Consider the following 21,752-nt stretch of genomic DNA (forward strand, 5'->3'; position numbering starts at 1 on the left):
GTTATAAATAAAATACTGTGAGAACCTATTATAAGGAGAGACTTTCTAAAAGAGACAGTGATGATATGTTGGTTCTATCATTCTCAAAGTCTTATAAAAGTGTATCTAGTGATTTGAATTTGGGGTCATTGAAAAAGTCTTCCAAGTTTGAGTGGAATGGGTGATAGGGAGGACAATATGGCAACAGACATGATAGGCAGATGTCTGTTGAGGGATTGAGGAAATTCCACTATGGATACTTTATTATTTTATACTAAGGAAGGAAAGCCCAGAATACTACCTGGCACATAGTAGGGAGTCAATAAATATTTGTCAAATGTATGGAATGAATTGCTATAAAATTTGCAAGGAAATATAAGGCATAGTCAGTATATTCTGAGCACAGTTTTACTATATAATTGAGAAGAAAAAGTAGTAGAGTTTTCTAAGCTTGATTAAGTGCCAGAAAAGTGATTTAGGCTCGCTTTGGTGTGGCAAACAAGGGAAATGTGGTAGATACAGTATATTTTGACATCAACAAAGCATGAAAATGTCTCTCCTCTTATGGACATTACTAGTAAATTAGTTTAAGAGTAGAAATTGAGTAGATCTTAAGTAGATGAAATAGAACCCCAAAGTTTCTGATCATTACCAAGTTAGAAATTTCTAGTGAATTGCCATTGGACTCTGAAATTTAAAGAGGCCTTTTCTATTGTTATTGCATTTTTTTATTTTGAGAAACGGTCTTGCTGAGTTGCTTAGGGCCTCCCTACGTTGCTGAGGCTGGGTTTGGACTTGTGATCCTCCTGCCTCAGCCTCCTGTGCTGCTGGGATTATAGGTGTGCACCACTGTACCTGGCAGGTTTCATTCTTTCTGTGGGCGAATTATATTCCATGGTGTATACGTACTGCACTTTCTTTATTCATTTATCTCTTGATGGACACTTAACTTTCCATTTCTTGGCTATTGTTAATAGTGCTGTAATAAACATGGGAATGCAGACTGCTCTTTGAAATGCTGATTTCATTTCTTTTGGAATGGGATTTTATTTTATTTTCTATTTTTAGTTTTTGGAGGAATCCCCATACAGTTTTCCATAGTAGCTGTACTAATTTACATTCCTTCCAGTGGTGTGCAAGGATTCTTTTTCTTCCCTTCATCACCAACACTTGTTATCTTTAATTTTTTTATAACAACCATTCTTACTAGAGTGAAGTGATGTCTCATTGTGGTTTTGATTTGCATTTCCCTTATAATTACTGATGTTGAACATTTTGTCATGCACCTTTTGGTCATTTGTTTGTCTTTGAGAAATGTCTATTTAGATCTATTGTCCATTTTTAATGTTTTTTTCTTATTGAGTTTTGAAGCTCCTTATATATTTTGAATATTAACCTCTTGTCAGATTTATCGTTTGCAAATATTTTGTTCATTCTGTTGGTTATCTCTTCACTGTTCATTGTTTCCTTTGATGTATAGAAGCTTTTTAATTTGATGTAATCCCATTTGCCTGTTTTTTAATGCTTCCATTTTCTGTGCTTTGGGGATCTCGACCAAAAAAATACTTGCCTATTCCAATGTCTCATATTTTATATGTTGATTTTGTATTGTACAACTTTGCTGAATTCATTTATTTGTTTTAATTATGGGTTTGGTTTGCTCTTGTTTTTCAAGTTCCTTGAGGTGCAATGATAAGTTTTTTAATATATTTTTTTAGTTGTTGATAGACCTTTATTTTATTTATTTATATGCGGTGCTGAGAATCGAACCCAGTGCCTCACATACACCAGGCAAGTGTGGTACTACTGAGCCAGAGCCACAGCCCCTAGGTATAATGATAAGTTTGAGATCTTTCTTCTTTCCTTCATTTTTTTCTTCTTTTTTGTTTTCATACTGGGGGTTGAACCCAGGGGTGCTTAACCACTGCCACTGAGCCACATCCCCAGCCCTATTTTGTATTTTATTTAGAGACAGGGACTCAATGAGTTGCTTAGTGCCTCTCAGTTGCTGAGGCTGGCTTTGAACTCACAATCCTCCTGTATCAGTCTCCAGAGCAGCTGGGGTTACAGGCATGCACCACTGTGCCCGACTCCTCAACCATTTTTGTATTGAAGTCTCTCTTTCACTTTAAGTCTACTAATATTATCTTGTATATTGTTCCAATATTTGGGTGCATATATATTTAGAATTTTTTTATCAGTCATTATATAATAGCCTCTAGTCTCTTTTTACTGTTTTTCATTTAAAGTCTATTTTATTTGAAGGAAGAATGGGCACTTATACTCTCTTTTTTATTCCATTTTGCATGGAATATTTTATTCCTTACTTTTTACTTTCATTCTATGTGTTTCCTTAGGGGTGAAGTGAGTTTCTTGTAAGCAACATATAGGTGGGTCTTGCTTTTTTTTTTTAACTCTTTTCAGTCACTGTGTCTTTTCATTGGAGAATTCAATCCATTTAAATTTGATGTGATTGTTGATAGATCAGGTCTTAATTTCAGCCATTATGTAACTTATTTTCTAATTTTGTGTAGTTCCTTTTTTCTCCTCCTCTTAACAGTCTTCCTTGGTGCTTAAGTGAATTACTCTAGTACTATGTTTTGATTCCTTGCTTATTATTTTTAGTTTGTCTATTATAGATTTTTGCTTTATGCTTACCACGAGGCTTAAAAACCCATCTTTTGATCATAACAAGCTATTGTGAAATAATATTTGTTTAACATGATCATAAAGAACAGAAACAAAAGCAGAAAATATGTTAATAAGAAAACTCTACAGTTGTGTTTCATTCCTCCCCATATTTTGAAAATTTGATTTTCCATTTTATATTTTTCTATGTTGCCTATCTCTTAACATATATTAAGGTAGCTATTATTTTTAATTGTTTCTTAATATTAAAGATATGAATGGTTTACATATTATATATATATATATATATATATTCTGAAATTTTTTGTATATTTACTCTTACCTGTGAGTTTTATACCTTCCTGTGTATTTTAGTTTGATGCACAGATGTATTGGCATTTTAAAAAAATTGTAGTAGTAGATGGACAGAATGCCTTTATTTTATTTGTTTTATTTTTATATGGTGCTAAGGATCAAACCCAGTGCCTCACACATGCTAGGCAAGTGCTCTGCCACTGAGCTACTGCCTCAGCCCTGTATTGGCATTTTAAGTAATCAATTCTATATCAGTTCTTTTCCTTTTTGGTTTAGAAAGGTCTTTTTCAGTTCAAAATTACATAAATATTTCTCTGAATTTTTTCTAGAACATTTATAATTTCATCTTCACTTTAAACCCTTAGTCTGGAATTTATTTTGGTTTTATGTCAGCCTCTAAATACATATACCCAGTGATTATCCATTTATCCTAACCCCATTTATTGGTTTCATTGTGCACTGCTTTGAAATGCTATCTTTAGCCTATATGCTTGAGTTTATTTATGGTATTTCCAATTCCATTCTGTTGCTTTGATTGCCTGTTCTAACACCAGTAATATATTGTTTTTATTATTATGGCTCCGTAATACATTTTATTGCCTCTTTACTTTTCTTTTACAAAATATCCCTTGTTGTTCTTTATATATTATTTCTTTCAGGTAGAATACTTTTGTCAAGTTTTCAAAAATAGTCCACTGGGATTAATTCAGGGAAAATTCACATATTTACAATACTGAAATTTCCAAGCCAATTATGCCATATCTGTTTAGTTATCAGATCTTTTTTTTACCATTTTAATTTAAAAAATCGTCTTAATATTGGTCCTACTGACTTAAAAATGTTTTTTCTGGGTATTGAACATTTTTAGAATGTTATGAATATCATCCTTTTTTCTTTTAAATGTATTGCTTGTATATTAAGAAAGCAATTAATATTTTTTTATATTTATTGTGTGCTCATCCACTTTGCTGAATTTAGTAATAATTTATTTAATTTACTCTTATACCTTATTTGGAATTTCTGCATCTCTATTCATAAATAAGATTCTTTTGTAAGTTTTTGGTGAAGGGTACTATCACTTCTAAACTGTGTTTAGTGCTTTAGCAAGTTAATACAATTAGGGAAAAGTTCCCATAATATTAATTTAATGCAAGAGTTATATTTTCCTTGAAGAGCTTGCCTATGATCCCACTAATTCATGGTACCATTTATGTGTGTGATTCTTTGAGAATTTTTTCTGATAACATCAATGATTATTGGCCTACTCTCCTAGACTCATTTTTGTAGGTTTTCTTTTCTTAAACTATCTATTTCAAGGATATTTTCACAGTTATCATAGATTATTCATGGCATTCTTGCATAATCCTTGAAATGATTGTTTTTTACATTCATAATGAATGTGCTATGTTATCCTTCTCCCAGGTGCTGTGTACAAGTACGTTGTGTCTTTTCCTTAGAAGAGATTTTTTTTCCAGTCCTCTAGTCATTTTCAGAAAACAATTTCGTGGAAAAATATATAACTTTTTCTGGTTTTTAAGTTCATCATCAATATTATTTTTTTCTTATGAAATTGTATTTCATTTCCCTAGCTTCTTAAATTAAATACTTAGTCTATTTTAGTTATTTCTGACTTTGCTACACATTTTCTTCTACATATGGTTCTAACTTACCCCATTAGGTTTTTTTTTTTTTTTTTTTTTTTGGTGGTGCTGGGATTGAACTCAGGATCCTTATGCATGTGAGGCAAGCACTTTACCAACTGAGCTGTATCCCCAGCCCTTACCCCATTAGTTTTGAAAGATAATTTTGCACCTGTTTTGATTTTTCTCAATTATCTGAAATTATAGTTTTTATTTAATTTTTGACCCAGGTTTAGTTTCTGTTGTCATTGTTTTCTTTTCTTTTTTTGTGGTGCTAGGGATTGAACCCAGGGCCTTATGTATGCGAGGCAAGCACTCTACCAACTGAGCTATATCTCCAACCTGTCATTGTTTTCTTTAAACCACTGCTTACCTTTTTGTTTCAAATACTTTCCTTTTCTTTATTTTGTTTGGTTTACTATCAGTGTCTAGATTTGTTATATTGTGCATAAACAATGTGACCCAAATGATAATTTCTGCTTTTTAAAAGCTAATGAGATTTTCTTCAGATATAACAAGTTTTTTTATGAATAACTCACTGAAGAACTGTATTTTCCATAGGGTACAGAGGCCTAATAAGTATATAATTTATATGCCAATTTATGTTTTTCTTAATATACTGAAGTCTGAGAACATTGTGATAATTACCCACAATTGTTGTTTTCTTAATTTCTACTGGCATTCACTCAACTCTTTCATACCACCTTAGCTTCCCTGCCTCTTACATTTTTTAAAAGTGCACAATTAATATATGTTTATAATATGTATATGGATATGTATTCGTGTATATTTTTGTATATATGCATAAAATCAACCACCCTTTCCTCCTATGTAAAGGAACATCATACAAGTTCAATTTAACAGTTTACTTGATCATGAAAATGTTCCTAGAACATTCTAGACCAAAGGTGTTCAGACCACTACATAAGCAGGTTATACCTATAGCTGGAGACAAGTAAGTGACATACACAAGCAGCCTGATTGACTGCACTTGCATTTGCTTTATGTGGTCATGTTTTGTCAGTTTTCAATCTCAGATTGGCTGGAAGTTCAGCCTCTGTGATTGGCTAAGACTCAGTTGCTTAGTTACAGGGATATACTCTTGTTTAGGTTACCACCTGCTTGCATATCAAGCTAAGTTGTAATTCACAAAAGCATGCTTTAGGCCAAAATTATCCCTCAAATACAGAGGCTAGTTTAGGCCAAATTTATTTTGCTTCAACACTCCTTTTCTTACTCTCTGGGGATAATAATATAAACATTTAGAGTGTATCCATCCAGTTCATTTTTTGTGTGTCTTATCATAAAGTTTTAACTGTCCTTTCTTTAAAAATCTTAAATTATATGAGTAATATATTAATACATACATATATACTCATGTATGACCTTATAGAGATATAGCTTTTTAAATCGGTATGTATTTCACAATATTTTTGTTATATGAATAGATCATGCTGTATTCATTGATCTGCAACTTGCTGTTTTAATAATAAATCTTAGCAGTCTTTCAATATAAGTGTAGTTACACTACATTCTCTTAAGCTGCTTTATAATTCTCTTAAATGGCTGTGATCTTTATTTAAGCAACCCCTTTGATAGAATTTATTAATTTCCCCTCGAGCAAGATGAGATAATTTGCACATTTTAGTTCATTTCTTTATCTGCTTTTTAAAATAAGCTAGACTTTTAAATACAAATCATCAATGTTTAATACATTATGTTTCCTATGAATAATTATTTTGACATTTCTAGATGTGGGCCTTTTTTCTTATTTTTTTCTGTTATATTGTAAGTTCTTTTAACCTAAAGGTCCAGTCTTTCTTTGCCCAAGAAAGAAATTTGTATCTACACTTTCTTTGATAATTTTACCCTTCAACTTTTTCTCTCATTTTTTCTTTTTCTATTTTTTTTTTTTTACAAACTTTGTGCCTGTGGCTGAGTTTCAATAGTTAGCAGAGTGGGAGCTGCTTTGCCACCTATGAAATCTTGACCCAGAAGCAGGTTGTCTATAAGTGGTTTACCACCATATTCCCTAGGAACATGGCTCACGTAAACACACGCAGGGCCCACTGCCCCAGGCTAACTGAACCTCCGTTGGTCCTACAGTGATACCCTGTACTTTGTTTTTTTTTTAAATATTTTTATTTGTAGATATACACAATACCTTTCTTTTATTTATTTATTTTTATGTGGTGCTAAGGATCAAACCTAGTGCCTCACATGTGCTAGGCAAGCACTCTAACACTGAGCTACAGTCCTAGCCCTGTTGCTCTGTATTTTGCCTGGAAGAATTCTGATCTTTGCCCTTCCTTTTGAAGAGAGCATAGGAGATAGTTTGTATGTATCTCCAGGATCTATTCTGTATGTCTCTGAAGTTTTCATTTATTATCTTTCATCTCTCAGTTTCAAGAGAATTTTCTTAAAGTAGTCTTTGGAATGTTGATTTGTTTTTTTGGCATTATCTAACATCCTGTTTACTGTTACAAATTTTTTTAAAACTAAGTAACCATGTTATATCATAAACCAGTCTTTTAAAAAAATTTAGTTGTAAATGGACACAATACCTTTATTTTACTTATTTATGTTTTATGTGGTGCTGAGGATCAAACCCCATGCCTCACACGTGCTAGGCGAATGCTCTACCACTGAGTCACAATACCAGCACCATAAACTATAGTCTTCCTTGATCCCAGAATTTCTATTTTCATAGGTTCAGGGTCCTTTCAGATCTTGTTAAGAATATACTTTTTAAAATTTCATTCTGTTCTTGAGAATGAAAAGGTTTTTTAGGTAGATGCTTGCTGATTCCTAAAAGTGTTTCTCTTTTTAAAATTACTTGTTCCTTTTCATATGTCTGGTTGATGTTTTTCTGTTTATTCCTCTTTATAGAAGATGTTCTTTGAGTTTTGGAATTTGAGATGGATTTTGACCAATTTGTCTTCTAGTTCATGACATAGTGTATCTTTTATTATTAGTTTTGATTTATCTATTGCTTCCTTTTCATTTTCTCTTACCTATTTCCACTAAGAATAATAGTTATTTATTGAGAATTGGAAGAGTACTCTAGCCAGAGGCTGTTGTAAAGAGAGGGAGAGAATATTAGTACTGTGTTGAAGGGCTTCTTGTCACATTTGTTGGAGCTGCTTGAAATTACCTAGAATATCACCCCTTCTTCTCTAACCAGCACAAAGACTTTCATTTGGAACCTGACACTGAGGGAACAGAAAACCATATAATGTAAAGAATAAAGGAAGTCAAGTTGCTTGGTCTTGAATGGGGAAGATTTATGGGAGTTATGATAACCGTCTTCAATAGCTGAAGAGCTGTCACAAGAAGGATTAGACTTCTTTCACATAGTTTCAAGTGGTAGAATAACATTAGAAAGATATTGCCTAACATTCAAGAAGAGGTATTACTATAATGGACACAGCTAATTTAAACTTTTTTGATACAGGGGATTGAACCCAAGGGTGCTTGACCATTGAGCCACATCCTCATGTTTTATTTTGAGACAGGGTCTTGCTTAAGTTGCTTAGGGCCTTGCTAAATTCCTGATGCTGGCACTGAACTCACAATCCCTCTGCCTCAGCTTCCTGAGCTGCAGAGATTACAGGAATGCACCACCACAACCAGCAAAGTTAAATACTTATTGTCTCTAAATTTTGACCATTCATTCAGATATTACCCACACACTTAGATGCTACCATCTGATACCCACATGTATATATGGGCAGCTAAGGGCCTATGTAAGGGACTAGAAGGAATTTATGTAAATAATGGCTGTGTTGTTTGTTCACAAAGCATTATCCTCAAATGACTGCTGCTTTCCATTCCTACCCTCTTTTATCTTTATTTTTTATAATTACCTGAACCTTGATTTCTTGATATTTATGGTGATAGTCATTATCTTTCATCTACATAAACTCTTCCCATCCTTTTCTTCCCATCTTATTTCTTTGGGCAGTGTGGTAGACAGAATAAAATATCCATGTCCTAATCCCCAGAACCTGTGAATACATTACCTTACACAGTAAAGTTGAATTAAAATCACTAATGAACGGAATTTAAGAAAGGGGAAATATTGCCTGTAGCTGTGGCGCACACCTGTAATCCCAACAACTTGGGAGTCTGAGGCAAGAGGATCTAAGTTCAAAACCAGCCTCAGCAAAAGTGAGGCCCTAAGCGACTCAGTGAGACCTTCTGTCTAAATAAAATACAAAATAGGGCTGGGGATGTGGCTCAGTGGTCGAGTGCCCCCAAACAACAATGACAACAACAACAAAAACAAAATAGACTCAAGAAAGAGGAATTATCCTGGGTTGTCTGAGTGAGTGGGTCCATTGTAATCACAAAAGTCCTTAAATGTGGGAGAGGGAAGTGGATTGTGATTTAATGTGAGACTTAGCTGATTTTGAATGAGGAAGGAGCCATAAACCAAGGAATATGGGCTTCCTCTAGATGCTAGAAAAAGCAAGACGATGGATTCTGTAGTAGAACCTCCAGAAAGGAACACATACCTGCTGACACCTTGAATTTTAGTTCAAGAGGACCTATTTTGGACTTCTGACATTCAGATCCCTAATATAATGAATTTGTGTTGTTTAAGTTATTGAGTTGTTGGCAATTTAATTACAGCAGTAATAGGAAACCAATACAGATTTCTGAGAAAATTCAAAGCCATATTCATGGAACAGTTTAGAACTGCTTCTTGGTATTTCCATGATCATAACTTACTATGTGTATTGCTGAATTGTTGTATTCAGCCATTTTCTGATAATCATTTGCTTATGTAATATATACATCCATTTCTCCAATGCTTCTCATTCGCCTGCTTTTTGGTCATCTGGGTTCCTGGCCACAAGATTAGCCTGTACAAAAGAAGGCCCAAGGAAGTGAAGCTTACAGGGAGGGTGATTTCACTTAAGATAAGGGAGAATTTTCTGTTAAAACCATTCAAAGAGGGATTAGTCTGTATTTGAAGATTTGGAAGGCAGGAACTGAATAGCTATCTTGTGGAGATGTTGGGAGGGGGCTATTAGTTAGGTGTTATGCTAGGAAAGATTTTTGTTGTTCTTGAATCCTTGGAACCTGGGAGTTATGGAGAAGAAGTATCACTGATGGTTGGTGGGCCCTCTGTGTACAGTTGTGTAAATTGTGTTTATACAAGGGCTTTAGCCAAGGCAAAAGCAGCCAGTGAAATTGAATTCATACTGCTTGCCAAGCCATGCATTCTGGCTATAGGGCTGCTGTGTACCTTTGCTGATTCATGTAAAGATATTATGTAATTGATTTCTATCTGAAGGGCTTTATTTGCCCAAAGAAGCCACCTCTTTTTTTTCTTCTAATTTCCACAAAGGTACTGCATGGGCCAGCATACATTCTGGGACTGGGGTTATAGGAGAAGATTTCTTGGAGTTGGTGAAGGAAAGATAATGATAACTAAGAAAAAGAAAGGAAGGGGAGTTATACTGCTAATGATTTAATTTCACTCTGGCTCCCCGTATCTCTTAGTTCTCTTCCAAATTGTGCTATTGATACTTGCTCCCAATCAATATATTCTAATAGCATAGCTAGTTGAGAAAAGAAACTAATAATAAATCAGTTAATAGACTCTGTATTTCAACTAAATAAACGTGATCTCTTCATGTAGTTTACAAGTTGGTAACAAATGCGGAAAGCAAGAACCTCAGTATCAGAGATCAAAGAGAGAGAGAGAGTGTATATCCACTCAAGGTGCCCCCAGAGAAGGCAAAACAGCTTATCTCTCTCTCTCTGGCTTGAAAGACTATTTACCTATTCAAATATGTGAGGGCAGATAATACCGGGGTCCTTAAAGGCATGGGAGATTTATGCAGGTACCTTACTGAAGTAGTTTTCTGCATTCCTAGCACAGTCCCAACTGGCCAGGACTATCCATGATGTTACAGATAGTCCAGGAATCTAGATCAGTATGGAGATTTTTATGGATCTGTAAGATGTGTTGATTCTTGTCCTGTTTGTGTATTCCTCCAGATGACCTTTGAGATTTGTCATGAGACCTTGTACTTGGCAGTAAAGCTGGTGGATCACTACCTGATGAAGGTAGTATGCCAGAAAGACAAGCTACAACTCCTTGGTTCAACTGCCTTTCTGATTGCAGCAAAATTTGAGGTGAGCATGAGTCCCTAAGAGAGAACTAATCTGATTTCTACCTAAAATAGTGAATGAACACGTATGTGTAGTTAGGCATGCATACACACATATGTACACAAACTTATGCATACACTTGTGTGCGTGTATCTATCCATGTGTTCCCAATTACATACTTGCATACAAATAATTTTTCCCATCAATTTTTTATCTGTCTTCCTAAAGCAGGAAAACTGATGCTTATTGGCTATGGTGCTCTATTGGTTTCCTGGAATCAGCAAGGTTCTTCCATTTCCTCTTTGAAGATGTTATGTATGCATGTGCCTAATTAAATGGGTGGTTCTTTTTAAAACTTCTTTCTGGTCCATGATTCTCTGCTTTCCAGTCTTTTCTGTTCTTCCAACTCTATCCCCATCTACTAGAGTCTTGATCTGCATATAGAACAAAATTTTTCCAAACCAGGATGCTTGGAGCTATTTAAGAGAAAATGGCTTGATATAGAAGGTAGTGAGTCTAAATGCTCCAAGTAAAGTAGTCATTTTTGAAGTTGCACTGAAGTGAGTTTCTGGTCTTTGTGTGTGTGTGTGTGTGTGTGTGTGTGTGTGTGAGAGAGAGAGAGAGAGAGAGAGAGAGAGAGAGAGAGAGAGAGAGAGAGAGACTGTAATCCTCCTAGCTACATCTCTGATGCTTTCTCCTTTCCTGGGTGCCAACTGAACTTGTTTAACTTGTTTAACTGTTATTTCTCCTTTATTTATGCTAGCAGTCATCTTAATTATATAATACTTTAAGGTTTGGCAGCAGAGAGGAAGTAACTTTTATTAAGAAATTCAAAGAACTTTAGAAATATGGATTTGTTTTTATGCTGGCTCCCTTACTCCCTCCCCAGTTCCTACTTCCTATCAGAATCCTCACTACTTCCCTTTCTACCTGCCCCCTCCCTTCTCTATCTCTTCCCCTCCTACTTTGGTCATGCCCCCTCCTTTCCTGCTTACCCCAAGAGATACCTTACACCTTAGCTTCTGTTTGGGCCTTGGCTAAAAGAAAAAGGGATGGTAGTGGAATAAAAGGGGTACTTCCTGGCACAGACCTTCAGAGTTGCTCTGAGAGCCACCAGATTCTGTTTGATTTGAGTTCCTCCACAGAAAAACAAAACCAGAGAGCTGAGAGGAGAGAGGCCTATTTACAAAAGTGTATTACCACCAGAAGGAAGATAGGACCTTTTGGGGTGGATTTTTTCAGTGCCAGAAGCACCATCACAAGGCATAGGGACTGAGAGCAGTGATCTACTGTCCTGATGAGTGAGAACCAGGCATAGGAAATCTAAGGCCTTGTCAGGGTAAGGGAGGGAAGGAGGCCACAGAAAGGGGAGATAGAGGTGAGGAGAATGTACTGGATGAAGCTGGACAAAGGGGCTAAGGATTAGAAGAACTACTGTCCTGGGTGCTCCCTATTATCCCCTATCCTCTGGAGCCTGCACTTGATCATAGGAAGATCAGGAGGAGGCAGAAAGGCTCTTAACTCTTTTTCTTACCAGGCAGTTACTGCCTACCCCAGCCTTCTTCCTACAGCTCTCGCTCTCTTTGTCTCTCTTTCCTCTTCTTCCCTCCCTCCCTCCCTCCCCTTCCCTGTTTGTAGATCACAGATTGGACCAATCCTATAGTATTAGAGAAAAGGAAGCTAAGGCCCAGAGAGTGGAAGTGACTTGTTCATGTTCTCACACTGCTGCTTTCTTTCTTCTCTCATCATCCCATCTCCACAGGTCTCCTCACAAAAGTCCTTTTGTACTTTTCAATTCTGTGAGGAAAAGATATCCCTCCTCCATAGCACTTAGTAGGGACTCTCTGTCCTGGCCACCAGAGGATGGGTGTTCTTGGCTCTAAGATTTGCTAAGAGGTGCCCCTCCCTTTCCCGTTCCTCCTCTTTTCCTCCTCTGCTCTCCCTTCCTCTTTGTTGGCCAGGGCCCAAATGAAGCTAAGGTGTAGGGTATCTCTGAGGGTAAGCAGGAAAGGGGCATGACCAGAGAAGGAGGGGAAGTGAGAGAGAAGGGAGGAGAGGGAAGGGAGCAAGAAGAGAAGGAGGTAGTAAGAACTCTGCCAGGAGACAGGAACTGGGAAGGGAGTGAGGGAGCCAGCATTGTGCTGTGTGATTTTTGTAGCAATCCATAGTTATAAAGTTCTTTGAACTCCTTAATGAAAGTTGCTACTTCTCTGCTCCCAAACCCTAAGGTTTCATAAAACTAATAAATTCGAATAAACAAAATTTAAAAAGACTAACATGAAGGATAGGTTGCCTCCTACCCTTCACCCTTCTTCCCCTTTGCCTTCATCTATAAGCAGAGAGGAGAGGGATATCTGTCTGGTTGTGACTGACTGTCCTCTCCACCCACAGGAACCCAGCCCTCCTTGTGTAGATGACTTCCTGTACATCTGTGATGATATTTACAAGCGAGATGAACTGCTTGCCATGGAAATCAGTATCCTGCAAGCCCTCAACTTTGACATCAACATTCCCATTGCCTATCATTTTCTGCGCAGATATGCTAGGGTAAGAGGGAGGAGGAACATCTTTGTTCCTCCACTTCTGGGTTATAGCCACTCTATAAGCAGAGTGGCTGGCTGACAACTTCTTGGCTTAAAGTTTGGTAATCTTTATGAGGGAGTTGGGGTGGGGGGCAAGTTGCAGATTAACCCAATGTACCTATAAGATTTGAAATGAGGACAGAATCAGGGGATTTGATCAGAAAGGGACACCTGAGACATTAAGGGGGAATGTGGGCAATGTTTTCTTTCTTGAGTTTTGGTTACAGAGGAGGCCATTTTATAATTATTCATTGTATCCTACAAGTGTGTGTTCTGCACTTTTATCTCTGTGTTATAGATTATTGGGTTTTTTTTCAAATAAAAAAAGGGAAGGGGCTATTTGGGAGAGTGGGACATCTTCTAGGGTAGAACCAGGTGCATAGTTGTAGTTGTGAGACTGACTCTTTGGAGGATGACTCCCACAGAAAGGGGAGGAGGGAGAACCTACAATTGATAATTTCATTTAAAATCCTAAAGGTAGCAAATTGCACTGCCAATTTCAGAATTTCCCTGTAAAAAGTCTGCTTTTGCAGACACAGACTGCTGGCCCTGTGCTTTTGTAAGTGTACAACTTTAGGGTGAGCCATGATGGCAGGAGAGATACATTGCTCAAGCAGAAAGCTATTTGGATTGGGGATAGGATAACTGGAAAGGAGGTCTTCCACCTGGTACTGTTTTCTGAATTGATTGTTGAACCATTCTTCTTGCTGTCTTTAGTGTGTCCATGCCAGCATGAAGACACTGACCTTGTCTCGCTTCATCTGTGAGATGACCCTGCAGGAATATGACTATGTCCAAGAGAGAGCTTCCAAACTAGCAGCTGGCTCCTTCCTCCTGGCCCTCTACATGAAGAAGCTTGAACACTGTGTAAATATTTGTGATGGGTGTTGGGGGTAGGGGGGAGTGAAAATTAGGGCTGTGGGAAACTCTTGGTGACAAAGCTGCCATGTATCCATAGTTTTGATTTATTTCATACCTGTACAACCTAGGGACATGGGTTTTGAAATACTTGTTTCCTTTTTCTTAGTCATAGTACCCCTTATTACAAAGAAAGCTTCCTTAAAATTCTGGTATTACAAAACAGAGTAATGAGAAGTTATTCAGGTTGTCGCAGGGGTTGGGGTGGGCCCACTTCTTATCCCTGACCCTATTCCAACCCTGTTCTTTGCAGTCCCCTCAGCAAAGCTGGCCCCTGAGGGAATTTGTTAGAATAGGACTTGAAAAGCCCTGGCCCAGAGAATATAGAGTAGTGAAAGTAACTGTGTGTATAACAGGGTACTCAGAGGCATATCAGCAGTGTGGTCTTCAAAAGAGGAAGGCCCTCAAAGCCATCTATCCCCATACAAGTAAAACTCATAATTGATGCTTTTTCAATATTATAAAATGTTGTAGATAAAGACAGCTTTAGAGAGCTTTAAATTCTTACTGCTGTGTTACATGCAATTCGTAGAGAGATTATGCTTACAAATAAAGCACCCACTGTCAGTTCAATCACCTCTAAGTCCCTCTTATGTAGAAATCCTGAGCCACGACTGATGGGGAAACTTCTGAGTGCTGAGAAAGAACTGCACAACAATTGTGTAATCCCAGATAAGTCATAATGAAATGGGGGACATTTTGGGAGGACAGAGAATGTATTTAATAAAGTGATCATGATGAAAAATAATAAGCAATAATAATGTCTAGCAGGGGGTTAAAAATCTAAATCTACTATATAATCAGCATGGGTATTAGCCATAGCTCTGGAACTGTGGTCCTGGAGGCCCCTGTTGAGCCAGACTTTGATCCATGGATCCTGCTGAAGTTCATAGTTCTTAAAGGGGGCAATTGAGGGGTTTCAGGGTAGCAAACTGTGTACCAACTAGGCTAGAAATATTTTGGTGTTTTCATACTTGGTGGCTAAACCAATGAGCATCAGCTGAGGACTACAATCTTCATAATCCTGTTTTATATACATTGCCTCTCCTACAGAAAAGGAATGCAGTACAGAAGAGGTGACTTTTGAGTTGTGTCTTGAAAGATGAGTGGAAACTTGTGATAGGAGACATTCAAGGTGGAGGGAGAAATAATGGAAAAAATGTGAAGGTGCTAAGGAAGGAGTGTGGTATGTTTAGGTCTGAATAAGACATCCCCTGTGAATACAGCAAAGGGTGTGTTAAAAGGGAATGGTGAAAGGTGAGACCAGAATGATAGGTTGGTAAGTTGTGGTCATAAATGCCATGCTCAGGGAACCCACTTGACGTGTGTGTGTTTTGTACTGGTTATTGAACCCTGGACCTTGGGCATGATAAGCAAATGCACTACCACTGAGCTATATCTCCAGCCAAAGAGACCCAATTCTTATTAAGGCATTGAAGGATTTTTTAGGGAAATAACATACTCTTGTTTGTGTGTTTTGGAAACAATCCTTGTATGGCAGTATAGAAGGAATACCAGTGAGGGAGACTATAAAGGTGGGAATACCAGTGAGTAGGGTGTTGTAATAGTCAAGGGGAAGAATCCAGGGCCTGAACTGACAGTGGCAGTGGCACTATGTAATTTTTAAAAATATTTTTTAGTTGTAGATGGACACAAAACCTTTATTTTTTTATTTATTTTTATGTGCTGAGGATTGAACACAGTGCTTCATATGTGCCAGGCAAGTGCTGTGCCACTGAGCCACAACCCAAGTCCAACTTTCTAATCTTATTTAACATGCCCAAATATTGTGTTAGTCCCTTGATTGGCACCTTTCGTGATTACCTTTTGTCTGTGGCAGTGGTTTCCAGATAGTACTCAGGGGACTCCTGGGTTTCTAGCAGAATTATCTAAGGGACCATGTAAATGGTAAAGGGTTCTAAATTGATAGGTTTCTTAACCCCACCCTGACTTCCTGGTAACCCCAAATATGGGCTTCTAGGTAAGCTATTTGTGGAACAAAGGAGTTCATGTCAAATATTTGAAGATATTTTTAGAAAACCACCAGCTTACAGATACTTTCTCTGCCTGTTGAGCTCTTGCTTGACTTTCAGCATGCACTGCAGATGTGCCCTCCTCTGTGAAGTTTTCTGTGACTCTCTGAGTTGGAGTTCATGGGTTCTGCTGCTCTGTTCCTCCAGTGTCCTGTACTCACTTCCATCATAGCACTTAGCATACATTTTGCAACTCTCTGTTTGCATGTTTGTCTCTTTCTCTAAACTAAACTCATCAAGGGAGATGGGTCCCTTAATCATCTTGGTATTACCAGCATCTTACATGGGGCTTGATAATATTAATCCTAGCTAGCATTATTTGGGCATCTCCTATGTGTTAGACTCTATTTTCTCTCTCTCTCCCTCACTCCCTTTCCCTCTCCCTCCCCCTCCTTTCTTCCTTCCCTCCCTCTTTGTGTTTACACATTCATTTAATCCTGTAATAAAAGTACTATAAAAATCTCCATTTGACAGACTGAGAAACTGAGCCATGATGAAGTTAAAGAACTCTCTAGGCCATGCTGTTAATGGAGCTGGAATTTAAACAGGTACTGTCTCCAGTACCTTTGCTCTTAAACATTGCCATATTGCTTTGGCCAGAGGATTCTTATAGTCAAGTGAGAAAATGAATCTATGGAATGACAGTTGTTAGAGCCAGAGATGAGAAACAATGTTAAGTTCCTGTTGGCTGGTGGGTTGGGAGTCAGATTTTGTTTGGGGTTTTACTTGGCCATTGGCTCTGGGCCTCAGTAAATTACAAAATCAGTCTTATTCCTTATGACTTTGGAGGTTTTCAGCTTATGTGAATGCCTGTGACCAGGGCTAACATCTAAGAGGTACATGTAAATATGGCCATCCTAGAACTTTGTGTATGAAAACTTTTCTTCTAGATAGTACCCTATAATTATTGGTTGGTGACTGTACTGTATAAATCTTTGAATATTATTCCTGCCTAAATGATAGATGGAGAGTTTGGATTTAGGGTAGGAGGGATGGAGGAAGGTTATGCTTCTTGTGGTAAAAGTCAACTGTTCGTGCTTCTTCTTCTAGATTCCTATCTTGGAGTATTACAGTGGCTACAAGTCCTCTCAGCTCCACCCCCTGGTTAGGCGGCTGAACTTCATGCTGACTTTCAGTTCTTACAATAGGGTCAAGACTGTGTATTCCAAGTATTCTCACCAGTAAGTAACTGATATTGGGCTCGTGTTCATTCATGGGGACACATTAAAATGCCAGGCCCAGACTAGTCTCACTTAAAAGAAAAAAGAATTCAGACACATTTCATATTCCTTTCTACTCTATGGTTAAAAAGTAAGAGAAAACTAAGGGCCTTAAGTCCTATTTGTTCCATGGAGTCTGTTTGGCTTTGACCTATTTTACACTGAGCAGACCCACTCTTCCTTTTGCAGGATCTTCTTTGAAGTCGCCAAAATTCCACCCTTGGACACGTCGAAGCTGGAGGAGATTTTGGGCTCTTAATTATGAGGCTGAGGGGTCTGGCACTCTGGCAGTAGCCACAAGGGCTAAGAAAGCATGAAAAGAAAATAGGCTGTATTTATTCTGTGCTTGAATTTGTCTTTTGGTTACTTTTCTTCATTCTTTACTTCTCTTTGTTCGTCTTTTTCCAAACTGATAATGTTGTAAAAATTTAAGTTGTTTTTATGAAAGAGAAGAAATTATTGTTATATTTAACAAGAAACTTAATAAAAAATTAATGGTTGTTGTTCAAATGGCTTACCTCCCTTCTTCTCTCAGAAGCTCCATGCAGAGCCCAAGACATTTTCTTTCCTGCCTAGTAAAGGCTGTGTCTCAGCATCTAGCTTAATCAGTTTCTTCCTCTCTTAGAAGGTTTTCTCCTCATGTGAAAAGGAATTGTGAACTGATGGGATGGGTGTATAGGAAGGAAGAAACTGGGGAGTGGTGCCCACACGAATGAGAAAGTCCCTTATCCCCCCAGGCAGACCTCAGTATTCAGAGCTGGGGCAGCTGATAGTGCAGGCTAATAGCCTTTGGTCCCAATCTCAAATTCCTTGCTTTATTTGCTGCTTTTTTTAGAGAGAGAGAGAATTTTTTTAATATTTATTTTTTAGTTTTCGGTGGACACAGCATCTTTATTTTACTTTTATGTAGTGCTGAGGATCAAACTCAGCGCCCCACACATGCTAAGTGAGCACGCTACCGCTTGAGCCACATCCCCAGCCCAATATTTGCTGCTTCTTAAATGATGAAAAGGTAGGGATAAGACTTTTAACCCAAATATAGCCCTATTTTCATAGTAAGGTAGCTCTTCAGAGTGTAAACATGAAAAGATACTGCTTGAAGTGGTACATTGAAATCTTTTGTTTTAAATATTTTTTTCTTAGTTGTTAATAGACCTTGATTTTATTTATTTTATGTGCAATGCTGAGAATAGAACCCAGTGCCCCACACAGGTCAGGCAAGTGCACTACCACTGAGCTCTAACCCCAGCCCCCATTGAAATCTTTTTTGACTCTAATCTGCCAAGAGAAGAAATTTCTAGCTGCAAAATCAGTAAGATGAATGCAGTATCAACCACTTGCCCAGTGTTTCATTCATCAAACCTTACTAACTTTTGTTCTCTTCCTCTCTGTATCCTATCTTTGGGATAATGTGTACTGGGAAGTTGTTTCATGTGTTATTAGAGGAGTTGAGCATCTTCTGAGACAGTTGTCCAAGAACTTTTGTTCAATTCCACGTCTAGGGCCTCCCTGTAATCTTACAAGTAATGTCTGCTACATTAGCAGACATCCAGAACTCTATTTTAGTATTGTGGCAGGCAACTGCCCTAAATGATCTGTGGCCATTTGTTACCACTTGTCAGATATTTTGAATATCAGTCCTGGGGTAGACATTTGATGGAAGGGACAATCAATGAAGATGTTATGGGGAAAATGCTTCCTCAATTCTGATCTGAGACTTCCTGTGCTATTCTGATCACATCACCTTTTCTGATGGATTGGGGACAGCAGTGTGAGCATGACAAGCCCTTAGGTATCTCCCTGCCTTTTTTTCCCCCTTTGAATCTGTTTCCCATTCCCCCTCCCAACTTGCTTTGCCTTGGAAACCAGGCATCAATTATTTCCCTCCTGCCAAATTTCACTACATTTCAGGATGACTAAAGGGTTTATTCAGATAGGACCAAGCCATTTGGTAGTTCAGTCTGCTAACATAATTAATTTTGCGTAAATGTCCCAAAAGCACTGGACTATAAGCCAACTTGAACATCTCCATCCTCACTAAAAAGAAGGTATCTTTTACTTGATTTTTAATTCTGGAGCTTCATATCAGGGGAAACAATTAACTAATTGAATTACTCCCCCCCCCCTTTTCCAACCCTGCTATCTATTTATCTATCTATTTAGTTTTAGTACCAGGGATTGACCCCAGCGGTGCTTAACCACCACTCAGCCACTTCCCCAGCCATTTTAATTTTATATTTTGAGACAGCATCTCGCTAAGTTGCTTAGAGCTTTGCAAAGTTGCTGAGGCTGGCTTCGAACCTGTGATCCTCCTGCCTCAGCCTCCCAACCTGCTGAGATTACAAGTGTATGTTACCATGCCTTCCATCCCTGTTCTTTAGAGGTTGGAAAACATCAGTCATTTTTGTTGTTATTGCAAATGCATCAAAATTTATTTTACACTCATCACTACTTCAAAATTAAGATAGCTATTAGAACTGTATCTTGTTATTTTTTGTCTTATTAAAGAAGCACATATATTTCTTTATCAAGTAATTGTTTCCATATTTTGATGACTCTAGTTCAATATAACTGATTTTCTTTGTAGCTGTGTGTGTTTTTAACAGTTTTATCAAGATAAAATTTACAGACTGTACAATTCAGGTTCCAATTTCTCCACATCCTCTCCAACACTTATTAATTTTGATTATAGCCATCCTAGCAGGTATGAAGTGGGATCTTTTTTATGTGTGTGGTGCTGGGGATTGAACCCAGGGCCTTGTGCATGTGAGGCAAGCACTCTACCAACTGAGCTATACCTGCAGCCCTGAAGTGGAGTCTTATTGTGGTTTTGGTTTGCATTGCCCTGATGGATAACGATGTTGAATCTGTTTTCATATGCTCATTGGCCTTTTGTGTATCCTCTTTGGAGAAATGTATATTCCAATTTTTGGCATATTTTAAGTGGGTAATTTATCTCTTTATTATTGAATGGTAAGAGTTCTTTAGATATTCTAGATCATACATATGATTTATAAATATTTTCCTGATAATATAGATTATCTTTTCTCTTTCCTCATAGTGTTTTTTGAAACATAAAGTTTTTCATTTTGATAAGGCCCAATTTTACCTGTTTTTGACATTATTATTTTGATGCCATAGCTGAGACACCATCACACAATCCAATTTTATAATAATTTATGCAAAAGCTAGACATGGTTACACATGTCTGTAGTTTCAGCTACTCAGGAGGCTGACGTGGGTGGATCACTTGAGCCCACACATTCTCTATATGGCAACATAGACACTATCTTTGAAATTTTTAATGTTTTCTTCAAAGATTTTTTTGGTCTTATATTTAATTTCAAATCCATTTTGGGTTGATTTTGGTATGTGGTATGAGGTAAGGGGCCCAACTTCATTCTTTTGCATGTGGATATTCAGTTGTTTGGCCAAGCAGCATTTGTTGAAAAAAAAGTATATTTTCCCCCACTTACTTGTTTTGGCATCTGTGTAGAAAATTAACTATAAATATGAGATTTTTGGATTCTCAATTCTGTATCTTTTACCTGTGTTATGCCTGTCTGCCACAACCGACAGGTGAGGAGTCAGGGGAGATTAGAAAAGACAGACAAAGAGAGAGAGAGAAAGCTGAGACCAGGTGGGACATCATACCCATATAGAAAACAATGACCCAGAGCTAGCTCAGCATGTTTATTATATAGATATTATCATCAAAAGTGTTTTCTGTGAGAAAATCTCTTCAAAGCAGGCAGGCTGAAGGACAAAGTAATGGACAGTCAATTATAATTATCTTTTTTGCACTCATAATTCTCTACCCCCAGGAGCTAGTGTCTGAACTCACTAGCTCACCTAACACAGAACCTCCTTTAAGTAGGGTGTTACCATAGCGACTGGGCAGTCTTGACCTGTGCCTTTGCACAAGAAGTATCTAGCACAGGCACTCAGCTCCTGCCATAGGACAATAAGAGACCGTAATTCAAATCACTACTCCTAACACCTATCCTTATGCCAGTACCACATGTTTTTAGAAAGATTTTTTAAATTGGTATATAAATTTGCATTACTCTAGCTTTGTAGAAAGTTCTGAAATTGGGAAATGTGAGTCCTCTATTTTTTTCTCCCTCTCAAGATAATTTTAACTATTCTGGGTCCTTTATGTTTCCTTCTGAATTTTAGTATCATCTTGTCAATTTCTGAAAAGAAGTCAATAGTGATTGTGTTAAGGATTTCATGAAATGTGTAGGTCATTGAAAAGTATTATCATCTTAACCATATTAAATTTTATAACCTAAGAATATTGCCTATCTA

The 21,752-nt window shown here is 37.5% G+C and overlaps 1 protein-coding gene across 1 annotated transcript in view; it reads left to right on the forward strand.

Moving 5' to 3' along the window:
• The window catches only part of Ccnb3 (cyclin B3), a 41,728-nt gene extending 23,866 nt beyond the window's left edge, over window positions 1–17,862 (forward strand). The window contains exons 8-12 of the mRNA XM_046442587.1: window positions 10,575–10,712; window positions 13,080–13,235; window positions 13,988–14,137; window positions 17,272–17,402; window positions 17,631–17,862. Coding sequence (XP_046298543.1) covers window positions 10,575–10,712; window positions 13,080–13,235; window positions 13,988–14,137; window positions 17,272–17,402; window positions 17,631–17,700 — 645 coding nt within the window. The 3' untranslated portion in view covers window positions 17,701–17,862. The remainder of the gene's footprint in view (window positions 1–10,574; window positions 10,713–13,079; window positions 13,236–13,987; window positions 14,138–17,271; window positions 17,403–17,630) is intronic.
• The last annotated feature ends 3,890 nt before the right edge of the window (window positions 17,863–21,752 follow it).

This window comes from Marmota monax, unplaced genomic scaffold (assembly GCF_021218885.2).
Source record: "Marmota monax isolate L192 unplaced genomic scaffold, Marmota_monax_Labrador192_F-V1.1 WCK01_AAM20220418_F8-fsc00170, whole genome shotgun sequence".
NCBI classification, from domain to species: Eukaryota; Metazoa; Chordata; class Mammalia; order Rodentia; family Sciuridae; genus Marmota; species Marmota monax.